Here is a 17,015-nt window from a genome sequence, read left to right as displayed (position 1 = left end):
ATCCATATCCTCCCACCCCCACGTTCCTCAGAGAGCAAACATGTTGCAATCCCCGGCCCAGCATTTGGAAGCCACTGCCTGAACAGCTGTTCTTTCTCCCTGTCCCAGAAACTTACAAACACAGAGTCTCCTCTGCTCACTGACCTCTCCGGCTCTGGAGAGGAGCCCACACAGCTGCCTGGGAAAAGCCAGGCCGCCCACAGCGAAGGCAATGACAAGGAAAATACAAGACACATAGAGACGGGGATCGTGCCATCCCCCTTTGCTACCCAGGCTTCCACAGCTGGCTTGGAGAAGCCAGTGGGCCTAGCAATAGATGCCTCAGAAGCCAGGAAGCCTGAGAATCCAGCTGGGGTAGGGCAGTAATGGGAAGTCAGAAGGAAGAAAGCAATGTATTTATTTTGTCTATTTGAAAAGAACTCATCGAACTCTACTTCGAAACAACCATGCTTAATGCTGGAGGTCATGTAAGCATGACCTCCCATGGCTCTTTCTCTGTGGGTTTGAGTCACAGGGCTCATATCTGGCTGGGGTCAATCCTAACTGTTCAACAACAGATAAACCCACTCAGTCCTCCCAGCAATCTGCATAAGAAGTACTACAGTCAACCTCGCTGCATAAGTAACAAAGTTGGGGCACACAGAGGTTATGCCAACTAGACCAAGACTGCATGGAAGAGTCTGACACACAATATCTTGCTCCAGAGTCTTTTCACTGTGTCTCCCATGATGCCAAACTCTGCATTGCCCCATGCTGTAATGGACAAAGGCACCAAGAGGACAGAAGAAAGGCCTGATAACCAGGTCTCTCCATTGCGCACACGCCCAGTACGATGAGGTTCCATGAAGACAGAAACATAAAAGCATGTGATGTTGTTATCTGGCCAAACCTAAAGTTACTTTTCTTTCTCAGCTGCCACCAGAATAAAGCAAGACCGGGTGTGGGGAGGGGAAAGCAGTCTTTGAAATACAAGTCACTAGACCAAGGAAAGGAGAACAGACTCATTGCCGGTTCTGTAAACGACTGAGCACTGCAAAAAACATGAAGTAAGTCAACTGCTTAAGCCTCAGGGGTCTGGGGTTAGAACGTGTCCGCTTGGAACCTTCCAATTACTCCATTTGAGAGGAAAGTGAGCTCAGGATTCCTTCCAGGACAAATTCACTTCTCCACTCTACCTGAAGAGTCCAGAAGAGCCTGCCTCCTGTGGTATGTCCCCTGGCTGCCACCAGGGGACAGCACATGCCGCACAGCCTGGGATGGCCGCCTTTCACCATCTCCTCGGCCCCCACCTCAGCTGATAAAAAACTGTGATCTGAGTGACAAAGGCCACCTTTGTTTCCACAAACCGGACTGGCAGGTTTCCACACACTATCTGGTCAACCAGGAAGTATGCCAATCCCCAGAGCAGCCCGGGAACTGTGGAGCGTGGGAGGGTCTAGAGAGATATAGAAGAAGCCTGCTTGTGGAAGCCCTGAACACTCCAGCAGCCTTTGGGTCAACCTGTGGGGCCAACCTGCCTCTGCGTTAGGAAGAGGGCAATCTGGTCCCTGGTCTGAGGGCTGCAGTGGGGTTCAGTGGAGGGCAGGGTTGCGTGCTTTACCAAAACCAACACCAAACTTAAAGAAATGGAAAGTATCTGCCAGTATCTGTACGTAGCCTGCTTTGCCTTTGGTAGCTCGAGCCAGCTCCTCTGTTTTCTGTGATCACATCTGCCTGCCTTCACTCCAGCTGTAAACACACCCCCCTCAATGTCTGCTCCCTTGGGGGTCCCTGTGAGGCTGTAGGATCTAGGTTAAGTAGTTGATAAACAGCTGAGCCTTGTGCAAATTTGGGCAACTGTTTACACTTTTATTTTCCAATTGTCAAAGGACTTGATTTCTGCCACTTCCTGCTTTAATAATCCAGTTTTCTCACATTCTTGGGCACAGGGCACCAGGTATAAAGAGCAGAGCTGAAAGCCTAGCAGAGCTGGGGACTGTGAGCAGGCAGCACCTGCCTGCCCTTCCCCCCATGCTTCCTGGTTAAAATGAAAACCCCAGAAAATCTGTCCTCTGCCCTTGGGCCTCAGCTATCTGAGCCCAAGCCCCTCCTTCTGTGGAGCAGCAGTCCAATAGTAAGCCTCCTTCGCACATCTTCCAGGCAAATGAGCCAAAGCCCTAGGATCTAGTCATGTACTGGCCAATCAGAAGACAGCCCTTCCCCCATCTTCTTGGGCAGTTACCAGTTATGGAGAATCTAAGTTTTTATTTCCATTGATAAAGTAAGACTGAGAGGAGCTGACACAGTAAAGGGAAAGGGGCCTGAATGGGGCGGGGGGATATCCCTGCAGACCCCATGCGGAGAAGGCTAGTGTTTTCTGAGTTATTCACCAACCCAGGAAGCCTCATGAAGGACAATGGCCTTGTCTCTAAGGCAACCAGCAACCATGCCTAGCTGGAGGTACTGAAGCCTAGACTCTGAGGGAAGAGGGGTGACTGCTGCCCTGCACAGACCTTCCCACCCCTTTTAAGAACCCCCTGCTTGTGTCTGAATAATTGCTGCATCTTTTGTCCTCTGCCAATACTTTCTCTTCATTCCACATTGCCTGCCATGCCTGATCTTCCTCCCCCCACCTTCCTGTGGGAAAGTTCCTTGAAGAGGTCATGGGCAGAGGGGATGGGGACCAGCTTGTGTAATGACAGAAGGTTGATGGCAATGCCAGACAAAGAGGATAACACATGCTCATTATTGACCAAGAAAAGCTGCAAGGAGAGATGACAATGGGGTGCAGGAGGTGGAGAAAGGTGAGAAGAAAGGGCTGGAAGACAGGGAGAGGTGGGAGGGGCCCCTTCCAGAAAAACAGAGCAAAGGCAACTCATTTCTATAGCCCTTTTGAAATTGTGCAGCCTGGACTGCACTCACTTCTCCAGCTTGGCAAGGGAACAAAGAAAAGAAATGAAGCCTGTTGAGTCCCTCAGACTCACTGTAGTTCAGGGTGATCTTGGGGTATCTGTCTCTGTGATGGCATGGAGCATTTGTCAGGGCAACAGAAGTGAGGTGTAAGTTGGATTGGCTCAACTTAGCCTGCAGTTCAGTAACAACACAAGGGTATAGTCATTAGATTCATCATCATCATCACCATTATCATTATGGGCAGCTAAGACCCACTCACTGGGTTTTGTGCAGTATCTGAACCAAAGGTTTCATTTAACCCACGTGACAACCCTAGAACGGAAGTACCGTTATAATGTCACTCAACAGCTGAGAACACTGAAGACAGAGGAAACAAAACTTATTCCAAGTGGCACAGCAAGGAACTGGGTTCAAGCTCAAGAGTCAGGGGGTCCCCTACATACAAAGAGCCTATGTACACACAGATAATGTGCTGGCAATCACCCTGGAACTCTGCTGCAACCCAGTGCAGAGAAGCAGAGCAGCAGCAGGATCCATGTGCCTCTTCCCGTCTGTCCTACATTCCCCATGGAGGACGCCATGGCCATCCCAAACCTCTGACTAGCATTATACGCGGCCTTCACCTTCACTGAATCTCTAGCCAAAACGATGACAGAACAGTGGACAAAACCTGGTGTTGCAGCTTTTCTGTACAACATGAGTTGGGTGACCCTCTAAGGGAAGATATCTCTCAAGCAAAGTGCCCAGGCTTAAAACAGATCAGCGAAAGGCATGGGCTGACATGGGCAAGCCCATCTGGGACATGTCAACGAGTGAACTCTATCCATAGAGAGTTTCACAACTATTCCCTGGGCAGATGATGCAAACTTAGAATCATCATTTGGCATTCAAGACACTGACCCTTGCAAAGATCCCGGGGCTTGCACCAGTGAGAGGCAGGGAGAGAGGCTGTTCCAACAAGTCCTCCTCCACTCAACTGTGCATCTTCTTTCGTTTCCTTTCTCTATGCTATGTGTTTGGAGACCCAGCTGAATGTCTACGGTATTGCCTTAAAGCGGCCTGGATTTTCAGTCTAGGACTCATTCCAGCTCTAAAGCCTTTTTCCACCATCTGGGGCCCAGGGCAGCAGCAGGGTCAGGCCTCTAGAGAGGAAGGAAAGGCTTCTGGGTGCGATAGAAGGACACGATGCCAGTATGTCAGGCAAAGGCTGCTGCAGGCAATGCAGGAAGCCGGGCATTCCTGTTTGGTCCATGAGGTACATCAAGAATGTAAGAAACAGTAATGGCGCCCACAACAGCACCAGCATGTCATGAGAATCCTAAGAAGAGCCACGAAAGAAGCAATCCTTGATTGGTACCTACTGAATGCCTGTTCTGAGGTAAATGCCTGGTCGGGAAGGGAGATTCCAAGGCCAGACTCATAATATATCTGGTTTTCTTTATCTGTGAAATGGAATAATATCTCCAGGGTCATTATGAAGATTATAATTGAGATGATAAAACTGTCAAGCCAGAACACAGTGAGCTGAACTCGTGTTGCCGAAGACTCTCTACCACAATCATCTGTACCCCTCACTGGGACTGAGACGTAAGTACTACACCCCATGTTTCACTAATCATTAAGTCAGGGCTCCATGGGTGGATCTGGCTTCAGATCACGTGGCAAATAAGAAGCAAGACCCCAGTTAGATCCAGACTTCTTGGTGCCCTAATAGGAAAGCCCTCCTTTCCCACAGCATGCTGGTTTCCACCTGCCAGGGACAGCTCAGCCTGAGAAGACTAGGCACGTCTGTCTTGGCCACTCCCTCTTGCTCTCTGACCCAGAAGTGAGTCATATGCTATCACTGAGGTGGGCAAGTGCTCTATGACAGCCAGGAAAACACCTACCCCGAGGCAATCAGCACCCGGGACTGGGCAATGGCCAGTCGCTGCAGATTGGACCGATTCAAAGTGGCCAGTGCTACCCTTCCAGTCTTCCTGTTGCTTCCTTGTGGGCTGGCGGGGGAACCTACAGTCGCCCCAGCTGATGTATTAGAGACTTGTCTCCGGATCACCTGCGATGGGGCAGTTTTCCCTGGCCCCCGGATGGTGCCAGTGGCGTCTAGTAGCTTTGCCCCAGGGCCAGATGGCTGGGGCAGCTTGCCCGTTCCGGAGGGAGCCATGTTTTTTCGTGCTGCTGGAGGCTGAAGGTGCCCAGCGCTCCCATGGCCAACAGCAGCCTTGACACTCATCACCAAAACACACTGTGGACAGGAGCAAGGAGGTGCAGGGGAGGACGTGGCTGGTCCAGGACTGACTGGCCAGGACTGAGCCTTTGGCATAGTGCCCGTGACCATGGGGTAGATGAGGTCTAGTCGGCGGCGGACACGGCGTTGGCGCTGGGTCTGCCTGTTGATCTGGCCCATGGTGCCGAAGTCTATTATGTAGCTGAAGCCGATGGAAGTGAGGTCGATCCACCGATGCTGCTTCTCATAGGCGTGCTGGATGGTAATGCCGACTTCCATGTCATAGGGCGTCCAGGAACCATTGTCATTCTCCCACTCCCACACAACACCCTTCCCAGGGGCTGAGGATGGGTCGTAGTAGTTTCGGCGAACTGGACGGAGGGTTCCTGTCCAAGTAAGGCAGAGGAGGGGTTAGAGCTTGTATAGAATCCCACTGGTGTGCATTAGATTCACAGGTAAACATACCAGGAGTCCTACTGTGTGGCAGGCCCTGTGCTACCCAGTAGTGTGTCCGTTTTAAATAAGGCTCATTCAGAGAATCGTAAAAACAATCCAGGGCAAAGTAGGTGAAACCACAGGAGGGGCAGGGGGTAACAGAATGTACCTCTAAGCCTGGGGTCCCGGTGCATTGGTTTTCAGACAAATCAACTTACTTTCCAGCTAATACAAAATACCTCAGCCAACAGTTGTTCAGAAAAAAAAAAAAAAAGGATAACTCCTCCCTGGGAGCTTTTGCAAACAAACAAACAAACAAACAAACAAACAAAAAAGGTGATTTATTTACACAATCAATGAATATGAATTCACACATGCTAAGATTTTTCATGAATGGCCAATAGTTCTCACTTGGGAGAGAAATGCCCTCATACGTACAATTGCTCGTAGGCCATCTCTGCCCCTGTAGCTATGCCTCTACCCAAGGCTATGGAAGAGAAGAACACGGAGCTTTGGAGGTCTACAAGAAAGGAGGACAACTGTGTTTCTATGTAGACGGCCAGAGGCTGTGGCAGTGAAGCTCACCGTGGCTCTTTCAGAGCACATGAACAAAGAGAAAGAACTGAGTTGGTGATTGACACCTTGGGTAAAGAAACTTAGTTCTAAGCCTGATTGCCTAGATTTGGTCCCCAGGACCCACATGGTAGAAGGAGAAAACCGATTCTCATAGGTTTTCCTCTAACCTCCACACACATGCCATGGCTGAACTCGACCCCACCCCCACCCCCGTCCTGCCAAAGCAAATAAATGCTTAAAAATTTTTTAAATACAAAAATGCATTCTTAGGAGATGGGGCATCTTCTTGAGAGAACTTTCCCCCATTTCCCAGAATTAAGTCTTTTATCAGCAAGAATAACGTTCTCAGTGGTCACAAGAATCATTTAATAATTAACTAAGATTTTCTTCCAAGAATTCTAAAGATAGCATCCTTTTCATCTGATGGTCTCCCTGTGGGTTTGGAAGAGCCAGGGTGATTACAAGTTAATAAGCCAGCACAGATGACCCAGCAGGACAGCAAGGAGTGGTTGCTGCCTCTTTTTACCCCCCCAACCCCCCTTTTAATTCCAAATTCTGTCTCCAGTCAAGACTCATTTCATGGCAGCAACATCAAGGCTCAAGACTGAAGAAGGCTCTGAGATGCTGGGGGGTCTCTGTATCTGCCAACTTAAGCTCCATCTGAGGAAGTGGTGGGAAAAGGCTCCCCTTTCCTGGCCTCTGACCCAACCCCTCCTCCAACCCAGAGGGAGACACCATGACTGGGACAGAATCCCATTCGAGGGGGGGGGGAGGAAAGAAACAATGGTTATTCAGGCCTTTGCCAGGGTCATAACCCACTCCCCACCCCATCTTCAAGCCCCTTAATGACCCAAAACATCAACATTCAGAGAAGCAGAACAATCCTCTATTCAGTGCCAGGACCTCTGCTAGGGGCCCAGGGGTATCAGGATGGGGGGTGGGTGGTGTTCCTGGGTTAGCCTCCATTTCCTTCCTTAGCAGCAGGTCAGCTTTCTGGGGAACAAAGCACAGGGTCCGAGAGGAGCTTCCATTGCTTCCTGCTGTGGGAGGAAGCCTCCTTTTCTCATCTCTTAGGTTTTACATAGCTGTTTCAGCAGGTGGACTTGAAATTTAAACAAAGAAACAAGTATAAAACTACACACAGGAACCTATCACACAGCAAGTGCTCAATCAAAAGGATGGTGATTATTACCATAGTTATTATCATATTATTATCATATTGTCCTGAGGTGTTATAGGGAACGTGTGTGTGTGTGTGTGTGTGTGTGTGTGTGTGTGTGTGTGTGTGTGTGAGTGAGAGAGAGAGAGAGAGAGAGAGAGGTATGTGTGTGTGCTGAGGGGAAGCATACAAAACCACTCTGCCCCTGTTTACCCTTCTTCACACTTAGACAGCCACTCACAGGTACTCTCTCCATACAGCTTCGCTGGCAATCCCATAAAGTGTCTTTTACAGATAAGAAATTAAGTTCAGAGAGCTTAATGACCCTTTTTAACATTCCCTCTAGAGAACACGGGCAATGCACTCGACTAGTCCTTACAAATGCCATTTCTGATTGTCTGACCGGCTTCTATCAATCCTGGAAAAGTCTGAACACTGTCTCTAACTCCCTAGACTAATTCCTGGCTCCATACACAGGTTTAGTTTCTGCCTTTCTATCATCTGTATTTCCCACCACTTCTGACAAATGCAGACCTAATCCTCATGCATCCCATTGCGGCTGCCCAGCTCTTCACCACCACCTCCCAGCTTATATCCCCTTGCCACACTCACCCCTAAAACTCTGTTACTTTTGCCACTGTTCGAGGGGTCCTGAAATGCTCTACTCCGAACCCCACCCCTCAGGAAGTTGGAGGTGCAGAACTGGACTGTTTTCGGATGGCTAAACTTACTCTTCTTGTGGGTGCTGAGGTGGGGGCAGGGATACAGCTGAGTAGTTCTTTGCAGTCCACTTCCCAGTGCTATGTCGGGCAGTTATAAAAGCACCATAAACCGTGGCATGATTGACAACACTCTGGCTACTATCATATTTACTCATTGATCACCTACTGTTCAGCATCCCATCAGTTGCTATGGAGAAGGCCAAACTCAAGCATTCCTCAAGCCGAGTGCAGCCTCAAAAGGAGTTAGACAAATGCAAGGGTGTTGAGGGTGCAAAAGGAGCAAAAAGGGGGAGATGAAGGGAGGCAGGAGAAATGACTAGACACCTTCTGTTAGGAGAAGGAAGAAGAGAGTGGGGGGCATGTGGCCCATGGAGGTGCAGCGAGGCCTGGGGGCAAGGGAGATGCCTCTGGGGGGGGGCATGTTGGAAATCCCTTTCCCCTGAGGAACCAGCCACATGACGATATAGTACAGAATAGAGTTTATTCAAGTCATGGGAGAGTTAAGAGGGCGGTAGAGGCAGAGAGAGAAAGAAGAATAGAGGAGTAGAGGAGAAGAGGCCGGTCATGTGCACGTGGGAGAGAGTGGGGAAGGGAAGGGGAAGAGGAGGAATAGAAGTGAGAGCAAGGCTGCAAGAGAGCAAGAGCAAGAGAGAGAGGAGGGGGCAAGCAGCCCTTTTTATAGTGTCAGGTCACTGAGGCAGAGCATACCTGGCTATTGCCAGATAACTGAGGGGTGGGGTTTACAGAATCCCAACACCTTCTCTGTTTAAATCTTCCCATAAGGCTTTCTTAGCTAGGACAAAAATCCCCTCCTTACCACAGCTCCCCACACGGTCTGCACACACTTATTGCACACTAGCCTCCAGTCTGCACACACTTATTGCACACTGGCCTCCAGTCTCTCCCCTTGTTGCTATTCTTCTTGGCCCCTGAGACTCTTTGTGATCCTAGGTCCTTTCTCAGAATCACTCAGCAAGTACTTTGTTTGCTCTTTCAGGTTAAATGAACTCATTTCACCACAAGGAGATTTCTATGAACAAGACAAAATTTTTAACAGCTCTGACTTTGATGTGAAGTTGACCCAGTTATCTATGTGGCTAGTTAGATGAAGACCTGCCTTCCTCCCTACAGCCTCAATCTCTGTGACGGTAGGCACAAACCTGTGTGTCCTAGCTCTGTCCCAAAGGCTTGCCATGTCTTCGGGGCTCAATAAACAGTGATCAGCAGCCGAAGTAATGATAGTTTGCAGAACTTTTGAAGAAAGAGATGACAAATGAAAGTCTTGAAAGATAAAGAGAATTTCAATAGTCAAATTATAAGAAAGTGCATTCCTTCAAGGGGGAACCATGTGACTAGGTGGAGTGGAGAAACCTCAGTACTACAAGCACCTACGACACAGAGGAGCAAGTGTGAGCCAGGGCATGGAAAGTCTAGAACCTCAAGCTGTGATGGACTTTGTTTTCGGGTAGTGACGAGCCAGTGAAGTGTTTTAACTCTGAGTGACAAGACCAGACCTGCTCTCCTGATCAGTTCAGTGGGAGAGGATGCTTGGTGGAGAAAGGAAAACAAGCTTCGAAGACCAGACAGATACGACATCGAGGGACCTGAGTGAGCTTGGACAGCTGGGCTCCCTGCAAACGAGGTTTCAAGGCCACTTGTTCATAATCTCTAGGGATCCAGCAACGCCCTCAAGACCCAACAGCCTTGCCCTGGGAACTCGGTTGTCTTCACGCACATTAAAATTCCAATGGATGGCTGCATGTCTCACATCTCAGGACAAACTAGCCACCCAGGCTCTGGGTAAGAGAATGAGCCAAAGTGGTTGACCATGAGAAGACAGCAAAATGGTAGCAAACAGAGGAATGGGAAGATGAGCTAACTTTTGGAGACAGAGTTGCTGAATTGAGTTCAGTCCTGCAGGGTAGTCAACGAAAATACACAACCTCAAAACCCCAGATTTGAGGTCTGAGAGGAGATCTCACTTTCTGGAGCAGTGGTTCTCAGACTCCCTAATGCTGTGACCCTTTAATACGGTCACTCATGTTTGGTGACCCCCATGCATAAAGTCATTTTTGCCGTACTTCATAACTATAGTTTTGCTGTTATGAATCATAAATTAAATATCCAACGTGAAGGATATGTGACCCTTGTGGGAAGTGTGACCCACAGGTTGAGAACCACTGCTCTAGAGACTGCTTTATTTGGAATATCCTCAACCTGGGCTATTCTAAAATCAGGTCCATAAATTAGGAGGTCTGAAGAAGTTCCATCTTGTCCTATGGTGTGATGACCCGGAAAGAAGCTCTTTAATAATAGTAGAAATAGAGGATATCAACGAACTAAGAGGAAGGGAGAGAAGGAACAGTTGCTTTCTCTCAGGTACCCAGATGCAAGCATCCAAAAGCATCCAAAAGGTTTTATATCGTGGGAAACAGAAGACAGTGCTCCAGGCATGGGCTGAGGTCGCTAAGACATGTAAACCACAACTGTGTTTTTATAGAATGCACTGTCCAAGCCCTAAGCTTCTTTTACTCGCATCACCTCAGCTTATCCTCAATGTAGAATGTTCCATTTAGGATGACATCTTGGGTGATCTAGTACTGCTATGTTCCACATGCCTGCAACTACATGGAAAATCAGTGGACAATGTTCACAAATTCAGGAAGGGGACATGGGACGTGTCACTAGACTATTAGCTCTGTCTCTGACAAAGTAACTTGAACCCACGAACAATTTAATCTCTTTCAACTTGTTCCTTTTTAAAATGAGAATAACAGTCTTCATATGATTTTTGTGAAAATTCAACAAGACACCTCCACAACTTGCTTGGCAAATCATAGACGTATCTCCTCTACACTGTAGCATATACATGTTCATCCACATGTCTACCTTCTCCATTCCTGTGCCCACACTAGGTAGGAAGCAATAGAAGAAACTTTGTCAAATCTTGTAATACCACTCACTTCCTTGGACCCTTCTCATTGCATTAATGATAAAAGAGATAGGCTAGTACTGAAACCTTAGAGCTGGAACAACTTCACTCTTGCACCAACCTATTTTATTTTTTTAGCATCATTGTTGGTGCAGGGGTTCTTTTCATGCACCTGCAAATGCCTATGCTGGAAGAAAAAAGTCTTTGAAGGTTTCTCTTCAATTTACCGAGGAAAAGACTTGAGCAGTTAGGGAAAGGCCTCACTACATCTCTCTCTCTCTCTCCCTCTCTCTCTCTCTCTCTCTCTCTCTCTCTCTCTCTCTCTCTCTCTCTCTCTCTCTCCATATATATATGGAGAGGACTCCACCAAGCCTTACAGAAATGGTCAAGCCTGGTTCCTATCTGCTTGTCTTCTTTCTAAATATTCTCTGGTCCAGACACCTAGTGAAAACTAGCCTAGAATGTAAATCAGCTCCCATCTGCAAGAGTTTGGGGAAGGAGAGCCCAGGGCAAACAGAACAGGCACATGGGTGTCTGCAACATCCCAGACATCTCCCTGGAGACAGTCTGGATGCAGCCAAGAGCTCTGAGGAATGGAGAGACCTAAGACTATGATATCCAAGCATACAGTTCTGCAAAGAGAAAGCTCTCCTGTCAAGTGCCTATAAAACAAGACAAACAAAGAGTGATTGCTACTAGGCAGGAAAATTTGAGCTTGTCTGTCTTTATAGAGATTTTTCTGGTTCCCAGCTCTAATGTGTGGCTTGGGGACAATGGGTAATTTAATTAAATATTGCTACGGCTTAGTTGAGGTTGCCTGGGTGTTGGTGGCTTAAGGATTCTACCATGTCATAATCTTATCAATGGTCTATATTCAGAGGAACTGAGTTCTTGTGTCATCGAATAAGGGAGCACAAGGGTGTCAGAACTGACAAAAAGAATTCTAATCTGCAATTATAAGCTCCCAGGCAGGCAGGCAGGCACAGCCTTTCTAGGAATTAAGCCCCATGCCTTCAGCACCCCAGCCTAGCACTCACCATAAAGGAAAGAGGTACCTAAGAAAGTGATCTTCATGCAGGAAAGGGGATGAAACCAAAGCAATATGGATGTGAAACACAAAAAGACAGTCTTTAAAAGGATTCAGGCTGGAGGAGCTGGTGCACATCTGTAATCTTAGTACCGGGGAAGCTGAGACAGGTAGCTGGTCAGTTTGAGGGCAGCCAGGATAAATTCCTAGGCCCTATATTTTAAAAAGGGGTGAAGACACAGAAGAAGCATCTCAGTGGCAGAGTAGGTGCCTGGGATCAAGGCTATTTCTCAACTTCAGACATAAAACAGAAGCAGCTTCAGCACCAACTAACCTGCCATAACCACTAGGCCGTAGTAACTGACCCCCAAACCCCCGAGAAGAGCTATCGGCAGCCAGATCCTGAGACAGAGAGTGTGTCAGTCATCCCAGGTTCTCCAGAACTTCACTTCTGTCAAGAGCAACTTGTACATCTTGGATGTTCTGGTGTCTGTCTATGTTCATCGCAGAGAGGCCCATTAAGTCACAGATTAAGCCTCCAACTTCCTAACAGAGGGGCAGGGGATGCAAGCCAGTCCATGACTAGCATATCTCGCCATATGCTACACAGACTTAGCCTGAAATACAAAAGCTAAACTTGCTGTTTTATTTTGAGCAGGCCTGGAACTCCATCGGGTGGTCTATTGATCCCACCTCCAAAGCTCAGCTGTTTCCTACACACACATATCCTCCCCAAACCCTCTCTCTGAGGTCTCCATATCCTCCACCAAATGCACAGTGGCATCTTCTTATGCTCAGGCTGCACTTAATAATCCTACCTCCCCATTTCCCAACATTCCTATTCATTTTCTCTTCCTCTCTGTCTCTCAGCTCCTCTTTCCCGGGTTCGAGCCAAGCAGATGTTAAAACTTCTGGGAACTTTTCCTCCATTGGCCAGGGTCATGCAGTTCTTGGCACAGAGGTTGTTCAGAATTATGGCTACAGATCACAAGAGGGAGGAACTACACCTCTTTCCCATGAAAATCCCAATTAGCACACAGGATGTGCTTTCCTACGAAGCTAGAGGACCTGTCCAACAGCTGTTCACTGAGTCACAGGGCCCTCCCCCTCCTCCTCCTCTCTGTTTCCATGGCACCTGCTCTAGCCCCCTTGGGAAAGGCCAGCCAGAATTCCAGAAATGACCCCCAATTGAAGAGATTACTTTCTGGAGACAGAAACTTGTCTCGAGTCTCCAGTTAAGCCTGGACACGCTAGACCCAAAGAAGAGAGCAGCCCTGCCTCTCGTCTCTCTCCAGTGGCAGCTCCCTTCCTGTTGAGGATCTAAAAGGGCTGCCCAGCTGGGAGATTTGTGGCAGAATTGGTGGCAACTTGGTTTTTATGGAAAGATGAGAGTTTAGTGCCTTGGGAGGCCAGAGTGGTGACCCTTGTGTGCTATTTTAAGAAAAAAACCTGGGGACAGCTTCTTCTTAGCCTTCCATCTCCTCCTCCTCTCTCCCTTCCTCCTCCTCCTTCTCCATGGACAAAGGGAGCAGCTTCCCTGCCAGGCATTCCAGAGCCCAATCCTCCCGCCTCCTCTCTCCATCTGCTCTGGCCTGTTGCTTCAGTGCTCAAGGAGTACAAGCAGAGGCATCTGTGGATGCCACCACATCCTGGAACCCACACTCCACTCTCCTGGTATTGTCCCAGCACCTTCATACAACAGAGTAGAAACTGGGGATCCTTATGCCTCCCCAAGTTTCACACTCAGGAACTGTCAGTGGGAAGGGTGGGTCCACAGAAGAGGGCCATAGACATTAAAGTTGAAAGGGGGTGGTGGTGGTGGTGGAGGGGAGGTGCAAGGTAGGCCCAAAGCTGCCTGAGGCAAAGCAGGGTCAACTGAGGTGTGAGCAGGTGTGAGCCAAGGGGATGAAATAGTGGATCCCTGAAGGGTCAGTATTTCTTGGGAGAGGGGGTTCGCAAAGCCCTAGAGTTTTTGCACAAAGGGCCACTAGAGGCTGAGGGGGGTATAGAGGGGGTCTCCTGCAACTAAGCTGAAGCTGGGTTTGCATAATCAAGTTTAAACTACTTGCAAGGACATTTACTTGGAGGTGGTCTTGGGATCCTGTGAGGATCTGGGGAAGGGAAGCACCTGCCCTCAACACCTATAGCTGATGCCAGTAAGCAAAGCTGGCCACTGGGTGGATCACTGAGGACCCACGAGGCGGGAGCTCCCGGGACAGACAAGGGATGTGGATGGCTCACCCGTGTCTTGGCGGAACTGGTTCATGGATTGCAGGTCGATGATGTAGGGCGCGAGCCGGCTGTCCACCTGGCCCAGCACCACGCTGCCCCCGGCTCGGGGACCAGCGCGCACCACCGCCTCGATGTGGTGGCTCACGGCTGGGCTGTAGGGACGCCAGCGGCCGTGCTCGTTCAGCCATTCCCACACCACCACGGCCGAGGCCAGGAGCATGGCGAGCCCGGGGCTGCGGCGCGGTGCTGCCCGCCTCCAGGGCCCGGCCTTCTGCGCTTCCTCCGGCGCCGCCTCCGGGTCTCAACCGCGCCCCCCGGCCCGCGCCCCTTTGCTAAGGGAAGCCTCAGTTGCGGCCCATGGGGGAGTCCGCAGCCGCGTAGGCACCGGGACGCGGACCCCGGGGCTGCCCGCCTCCGACTGCGGTCCGCCGGGCTCCGCCGCCGCTGCCGCTGCTCCGAGGGGTCCAGCGGCTTCATGCAAAGGCCAGGCCCTGCGCACTCGCCGCCCCGCCTTGCAAAGCCACCCGGGGGCGCGCGACCCGAGCGCGACGCTGCACCCGCCTCGCACCAGTTGCGCCTCGGGCTCCGCGGGCGCTCGCGTGGATCGCGCCGCACGGTCACGCCCTCCGCCCTCTCTCTGCACAGAGCAAGGCGACCGCGGAGACACAGCTCCCCCTCCCTGCGGCTCCGCTCAGTGGCTGCCAGCAGGAGTCGCCCCTCCCGGGCAGAGCGCCAAGGCGAGCTCGCGCCCGCGGAGGCTTCCCTGGTCCCCTGGTGCCCAGAGCACGCGCGCCATTCCGGTCCCAGCTGCCGCTGCCGGAACCCTACTTTGCAGTCTGTTCAAAAATGCAACTGTTTGTCTGTCTGTTTTCAGCTCAGGCCAGGCCGTGCCTGCGGCGTGACCTCAGAAGCTCGCATCTCCTTCCAGCTCCTGTATGCACACTCACACATTAATTCTCTCTCTCTCTCTCTCTCTCTCTCTCTCTCTCTCTCTCTCTCTCTCTCTCTCTCTCTCTCTCTCTCTCTCTCTCTCTCTCTCTCTCACACACACACACACACACACACACGAACTGCCCCCACGCTCTTCTTTTTCTGCCCGTTATTACCTCATTCTTGCCTGCACCGTTCCTTAGCTGTCCATCAAGGATGCAGAAGCCACGCCCTATGGTCACCAGCACCAGCGCTCTAGAGCTTCCATGCCCCCTGCTGGTCCAAAACCTCAAGTGCGGGTCAAGGGCCACACAGTTGTGACCACTGTGATTAGGGTTCCCTACGTTTTAAGAGATAAAAGTTTTTGGTGTTCAGTTTTTCTATTATTAGAAGACACAAAATAGACTGATTCATCCTGCAGTGTCTATGTGACTAAAACTATGAGACAGCAGAACAAACAGAAGCTAGACTCGCTGATTTTGATCATTAATGGCTAAAGAAGAAAGTAATTCATAGTGCGTTCCGACTAAAAGGGATCGAAGACTGTATTGCACATTATTGCTGGGCACGGTACCTCACACTTGCAACTTCCTCAGTCGAGAAGCAAGAAGATGGAGAATTTCATGCCACGCATCCAGACCAGGTCTCCAAAAGAATTAAGTTAAACATTTTAAAGAGAATCACATATTAACCGTGTCAGGGAGCACACACTTCGTTTCTCCGTGGGTGGAACTTCAGGAACAACGAATTCATTCTGACAAAGTGAAGCTGGAATTTGGAGTAATTTTATATTGGTAATGAGATTATGAATCTTTTTTGGAGTGGCTTTTTCAGAGTTTCATGTGCTCTTTTTATATTTGAGGAGACAATCAAAAAACTGCTCCTAAGCAGATAAACTAGGAATTTCCAGGTAGAGGAAGCTTAAAACTAGGGAAAGATGGGAAGGGATATTATGAAATATTTAACTGGCTGCTTGCAGGACAAACGGGAAGACAAACAGGAAACAGAAAGAAATGACCCTTCCTTTCTGTTCATCATGATTTTGCTCTCGATCTTCTATGTCTACCATAATAACACAGCAGGGCATTATAGCAGAGTTGAAATGTATGTATCAGTATCTTAAAATTATTTCAAATATGTCCCAACCTCATCTAATCTGCATCACAAGCACTCTAAAATTCAAACATCTCATTTGAGTGTCCAAATGATATCACCAAAATAGTGTCTTTAGCCCATATATGATATAAAAGTCCCTAAATAAATGACTCAATATGTTATTTGGACTTACGGTGGTTATAAGGAAACCTCCCTGAGATTTAATAGAATAAAGCCAGACTTGAGGAATTTGGTGGTGGTTTTTAAAATGCTATCATTGCTCCCACACGTTTTAATTATTTAAAAAGCTTTAACTTTTTCCATGGAGTATTCATAGCAAAACCCCACTTTTCCCAGTCATCCATCCCTGTGTAATAAACCACCCTGAAATTAGTGGCTAAAACTAGCAGCAAGAGTTCCCTTTGCTCAAAATCTGCATTTGGAGGAAGGCATTTGTTCACACTCTGCCTGGCTCACACAGCTTTCACTGCAAACAGCTGGAAATAAGATGGCTGGGGCTGGAGTCCACCAGGCTCGCTAACTTTGCTTGCTCTGCTCTCATCTGATAGCTCAGGTAGAGTTTTCTGACTAAGGACTTAAGCAACACTCATGACACCCTGGTGCAAAGAAGCTCACTTCCAGCTATGAGACCTCAGGCAAGAAGCCTAATAGAAACCAAATTACCATTTGTCACTCAAAATGCTTGAAAATCAGGGTAAATCACCTTTGGTTGAAAAGGCTGAGATTTGTGTATCTCCTTACTATCCGATTATAACATCCATTGGTTACAA

The 17,015-nt window shown here is 49.0% G+C and overlaps 1 protein-coding gene across 2 annotated transcripts in view; it reads right to left on the bottom strand.

Annotated features, from left to right (window-relative positions):
• The window catches only part of DTX4 (deltex E3 ubiquitin ligase 4), a 32,197-nt gene extending 17,566 nt beyond the window's left edge, over positions 1 to 14,631 (bottom strand). For both annotated transcript variants that reach the window (XM_080911904.1, XM_080911905.1), the window contains exons 1-2: positions 14,209 to 14,631; positions 4,779 to 5,502 (exon numbers count right to left, since the gene is read on the bottom strand). In XM_080911904.1, coding sequence (XP_080768030.1) covers positions 4,779 to 5,502; positions 14,209 to 14,419 — 935 coding nt within the window. In that variant the 5' untranslated portion in view covers positions 14,420 to 14,631. The remainder of the gene's footprint in view (positions 1 to 4,778; positions 5,503 to 14,208) is intronic.
• Between the last annotated feature and the right edge of the window lie 2,384 nt (positions 14,632 to 17,015).

The sequence above is a fragment of the Micromys minutus genome (assembly GCF_963924665.1).
Source record: "Micromys minutus genome assembly, chromosome: 2".
Taxonomy (NCBI): Eukaryota; Metazoa; Chordata; class Mammalia; order Rodentia; family Muridae; genus Micromys; species Micromys minutus.
Note: the sequence above shows the minus strand (reverse complement) of the source record. Positions and strands in the feature narration are given on the sequence as shown.